At 37.1% G+C, this 5,093-nt stretch overlaps 1 protein-coding gene across 2 annotated transcripts; it reads left to right on the top strand.

Annotated features, from left to right (window-relative positions):
• On the top strand, nucleotides 2,297-5,093 carry LOC105156896. 2 transcript variants are annotated; one of them, XM_011073152.2, is made up of 5 exons: nucleotides 2,297-2,665; nucleotides 3,489-3,607; nucleotides 4,178-4,291; nucleotides 4,682-4,746; nucleotides 4,830-5,093. In XM_011073152.2, the coding sequence occupies exons 1-5, from the start codon at nucleotides 2,497-2,499 to the stop codon at nucleotides 4,831-4,833; spliced, it is 471 nt and encodes a 156-aa protein (XP_011071454.1). In that variant the 5' UTR covers nucleotides 2,297-2,496; the 3' UTR covers nucleotides 4,834-5,093. The 2 variants fall into 2 exon arrangements, with proteins under 2 accessions (XP_011071454.1, XP_011071453.1); XM_011073151.2 differs by lacking the exons at nucleotides 4,682-4,746; nucleotides 4,830-5,093 and having other exon boundaries at nucleotides 4,178-4,675.

Here is a 5,093-nt window from a genome sequence, read left to right as displayed (position 1 = left end):
TTTGATTACTTTGTCGAATAGCTTCTTGTGTTGATCCAAAATTTTCACATAACGACTAAATATAAATCCTCTCTATGTCTTGTCCACACCTCACAAAGAAAATAGAATGCACAAACTATTGCTAGATAGCTTTGTGCTCTCAATTAAAGAAATCAATTTTAATCTTCACTATTAGGTTAGTAAAATCAAAACCTTGTTGCTATTGCTTGAAATAGATTCAAGAAAACACAAGAGAAAAGTGGGAGTGTTGTGAGAGAGGAGAGGGCAGAGTGGTCGTAGTTTGTATGAGGGAAAATAATTCTAAATATATATTGATACACATGGGCTAATTGGCTTATAATAGTAAACAAGTCAAGCTTGCCCATGTCATACCAATCAATTGCTACAATTAGTCTTGATCAAGCATTCACTTTTCAAACCTAAGTGTGTAAAAACATGGATGCTCCCTAGGAGCACACTTTTGGCTACATTCAAGATGATGGTCTTTAGGCTTCCATTTAAAAGGACAGGCTTGATTAATTTAAATTCAATAAGGGATAAAGGTCTATTTAATTAATCTAATTTTTAAAAGGCCTTACAAGTAGCCCAAAAATTTTATTTAATTTAATTAAACAAACCTAGCCCATCTCTATCAATTGAACTAAACTCAATTAAATTAATCAAATTAAGTTAAATTGTGCAAAGCCCAAATTTTTAGTTAATTAAATTAATTAAATTTTGGGTCATTTTTCAAATGAATTATCCCATCAAATGATCCAATCATTTATTCTCATTTCTTTTGGAATTAATTCTATATTAATTCCACCAACTTTCGAGATGATTTGTGTGTGATTCTTTAAGTTCACACACAGTTAGACTTAAGTTTGTGTATAACACAATTGATAATTATGTCTAATTTAATTAATTGACTCTGATTATCCATTAATCTAGAAGCACCCCTCACTAGGGATAGTCGTCTAGCAACTATTCATAGCACTAGTGGCTAGGTGAATATTGACGTGAATATTTAGGCTAGTACGGTCCTCTTGTTAGTTGTCTCCCAATCTAGGTCTAGGTATAAAATTGGGAGTCGATTCCCACTCTAGACTAAACAACTATGCTTAATACTCGATATGTGTTTATTCTATTAATCGACATAGGAAACTAATCCCTATTCGATCAATCACTATGACCATATATTCAAAGAGCTTAAATCATCTCTGAGCGCATATGAAATTTCACTGTTATATAGTATTGACAAGTGACGGATTCTCTTTTAGTCCTCACCTTCTTCACTATGTATTCCGACCACATTGGACAAGAACAATGACCCCATCAAAGATATGGTCACCTTTTGCCAAACCCATGATACAACTATCAAATGCATGTGACGGCCGTGGTTCCTCAACTCTCATACTACCGAAGTTGGGAATACCAGTCATACAGATCAAGCCTCAAATGCTTCTATATGACAATTGCCCACAAATAAGTTCAATCGGCTTGACAACATGTCAACTACTCACTAAAATTGCATAAACGTCCAACGTCTATCGCCGATGAAATGCAGCATTCATCCAATGAATGCAATATTTAGTGTAAGTCTCAATAGAACTCTCTATGCCCTATCTCAAGGTCTTCAACTTGAAATATTTCAAACCCAATCATTAAAAATTAGTTTCATAACTGCTATCCAATCGTAGCCCAACTATATGAGTTGTTCGATTAGTCTGTAGGGATTTATCATAACACTAAAAATAATTTAACATAAATAGTAAGTACAATAAATATATGTTGCCAAAAAAAGTTGGTAGAGAAAGAGGGAGATGAGAGAAAGATAAAAGGGCGACGACCAAAAAGAAAGTGTTGCCTCTGGGGAGGAAGAGAGCTAGAGGGCAGAAGAGGACGGAAGATGAAGATTTCTTCGCCATTTTAGAGGACATAGCCGTGTTACCTAAAAAGGCCTGGTCGTGTTCTTTAACACGATATGACATTATCCTACAATACGGTTGTGTTCTCCAACTCTGTTAATTTTAAAACTATTTTTAACGATTGAATCAAATCATAACAATTTGTAAAAAATAGAGATCAAAATCGTGCTTCGAAAATAGGAACCAAAATCAATTTTGACCCAAAAAGTTAGGGACGAAAAGTGTAAATTACCCGTCTTTTTAACTAGAAAATTATATTTTAGGCTAAAATGTTATGAGCCCATGGGCCTGCATTCAGTTGTCTCCCTAGCCCATCAACCCAAAAAGTCTCTGGCCCAATAGTAGTTAATGACATAAAAGGCCCATTAAAAGAAACCATACGTGGAAGCTCCATTTTCCACTCCAGCTACCGAACTCAATTCATAGACAGAAAAGCTCCGAACTTCCAAGAATTACTGAAAGAACACGACGATTTCTCCGAATTTTGTCGTAGGATTTGATTCAGTACGTTTCAGGAAGAGAATATAGTTTCTGGGATTTGAAAGAAATTTGGAGAAAACGAGGGGCGTTGAATAGAATTTGAGGTGGAATGGGTCAGGCATTACGTCGAGCAACTGGAAGGATCGGCAGCTCCAGAGTCGATACAAGTACAACGTCGCAGCTCGGTAAACCCATTGAACGGAGGTCGTCGGCTCCTCCTGCTCCGGCGGGTGTTCCCGTTGAAAAACTCCCTAGTGAGGATGCCGCTGCTGGCTCTGGTAATTTGTTGACTTCGTTTACATTTCTGTTCTCTAGTTTCTAAAAGATTCAGTTTCTTATGTATTTTCTTTGGGATTTTGATTTGGGTATAGAGTTGGGGTACAATTATGATTTTATGACTCCGGGTGCAAATAGCAGCGTAAAATATTTTTCCAAAATTGAAATATTATAAAACAAAATATAGACTAACTATATTTTAATTCGCAGAAGAACATTAGAATGGTTGAATCCTTTGAGATGCTGTGCGACGGAAATATGATAAGGAATTTGTGTGAAATCAATCATTCGTATACATTGTTAGAATGAGGCCTTAAGATGATAACTTTTGGGATTATGGATTCGGATGATAATTTAAAGTGGCAAGAAAAAATAGATGTAGGAGATGGGGCAACATACAATCTAACAGCATGCTAACTATGACTCTTGGTACTGAGGTTTGATGCCATTTGACAAGTGTACTTTTATTACTATTATTATGACGAAAAACGGACAGCGTAAATTCAATGAAAGCGGATCAACCAGTGCTGATAATTATGAGTGTGATTCAAGAACTTAGGGGTTAAAGTTCTTTGGTTCTAATAAAAGTTACAGTTTCAGTAGTTGTATTGATATGTGGCATCTTGTTGTCAAGTGGATTTGGTATTGTCATATGCACATCTATGTTAGATTGTGAGACAAAAAGTTTGCTTAGCCGTTTCGTTGTGGCTGTACAAGTTTGGATTGTCTGCTGTAGTCCACTGTCATGTGTAAGTTCAGATAGTGGTATTGATTTCTTATAACTGGTTTTTGATGTATCTGTTACATTTTATGGACTTCTTGAAGAGGGTGCATCGGTAGTAAACGCAGTCCTTGAGGATCGTGATCCTCAATATGATGCTATGCTTAGCCAAATGGTGGGTAGGATTCGATCAAAGCCTGGAGGGAAGCTTGAGATGGGTGAGGTGAGGTCCACTGGCTTGTTATGCAAGCTTTTTTCTTGATTTTTGTTACTAAGAAATTCTTTTAGTTCCCAGCGAATGATTTACAACAAACACTTCAGGTTGTAGTTCTCTCATTATTCAACACACACGTAAACACACAAAAAAAAAAAAAAAAAAAAAAAAAAAAAAAAAAAAAAAAAAGAAAAAAAAAAAAAAAAAAAAAAAGAAAAAAGAAAAAGAATAAAAAGGAAAAGATTCAGATCTAGTTCGATGACATCCAGAAGGATAACCACATTCTCTTTTTGAATTGGGCTAATTAGCATGATATCCGAAGTTGGTCTTGAAAAACACTTGGATATGGTAACTTCTCGGATGGATCCAATGCAACCCACTCCATTCGAGACCATTGGAGCCTGGAGGAAAGAAGAGTGGGTCCTAAAAACCACCCAACCCATGTAATCCAATGGCAATGAGTAAACCAGATGTGTCGCAGCCGTTCCATTGAAGAAAATTCCCTTCCATATATCTGTATAGACTTGTATGTTTGTCACATCCTGCCTCTCAATTTCTAAATCTGGTGGATTTTGACAGGCCTCTGTGGTTGAAAAGTACAAACGGCCGTTGCCCAAAGTCAGGAATACAACACCAGAATCTGGCAGATATGAGCAGCGGCCTGTTCCCCCTGGGACGCTGAATGTAGCACAGGTACGCCAAATTATCCTCCTCCATCAAGGAAAATCCGATGACCATGATGGTCCCATGGATGTTCCGCAAATTGCAGAAAGGTTCCGGATCGATGCTGCACAGGTTCAAAATATCCTCAAGTTTGTGGCTCTGCCACCAGAGGATGATAGTAAAAGGAAAAACAATCAAGAATGACACTGTCCACTTTTGAGTGAGCAAGCTAACAATGAAGTCTTTTCACTGAGGAATAGATCTTGTAGAAATGAGAATTATGTTTACCTAGATGATTTTCTAAGAGAACTATGTTATCTGTACTCATCTTTCAGTTCTACTCGTATGAGTCTTGAGTTGAACATTGGAGGGCCATTTTTGAACGTTTGAGGCATTTTCACTGCTTTGCTCATATTGTAGGTTGATGTACCTCCCATGAAGGAATCATTGAGACGGTGTTTGGCTAAACTTATTGAGAAGACATTGTAAGTTCATACTTTATAAGGGTTTTTAAGAGTTACAAGACAACAAATTATATTTTAATAATAAGTTGGTCAATTTTTTTTAGATAAAATAAGATGACGAAGCTCATAAGATGTTGGTCAAGGTGCGTAGTGGGTTGGGTCGGCCCAAGACTGACATAGACCAGCCTGAAAAAGTTTGGCTTAGGAGCGGCCACTATTGTTCATGGCTGGTCTTGGGGTGGTCCTTGGCTTCTAAGTGGGCTCCAATTGGGTACATTTTCTAATCCAGTCCTAGTTTATGGATCAACTCGATTGAGGCTACAACCAAGCTCAAACCAAGCCCGTGTCAAGTCTGGATGTGGTTGTAT

Source organism: Sesamum indicum, linkage group LG3 (genome assembly GCF_000512975.1).
Source record: "Sesamum indicum cultivar Zhongzhi No. 13 linkage group LG3, S_indicum_v1.0, whole genome shotgun sequence".
Lineage (NCBI taxonomy): Eukaryota > Viridiplantae > Streptophyta > Magnoliopsida > Lamiales > Pedaliaceae > Sesamum > Sesamum indicum.
Note: the sequence above shows the minus strand (reverse complement) of the source record. Positions and strands in the feature narration are given on the sequence as shown.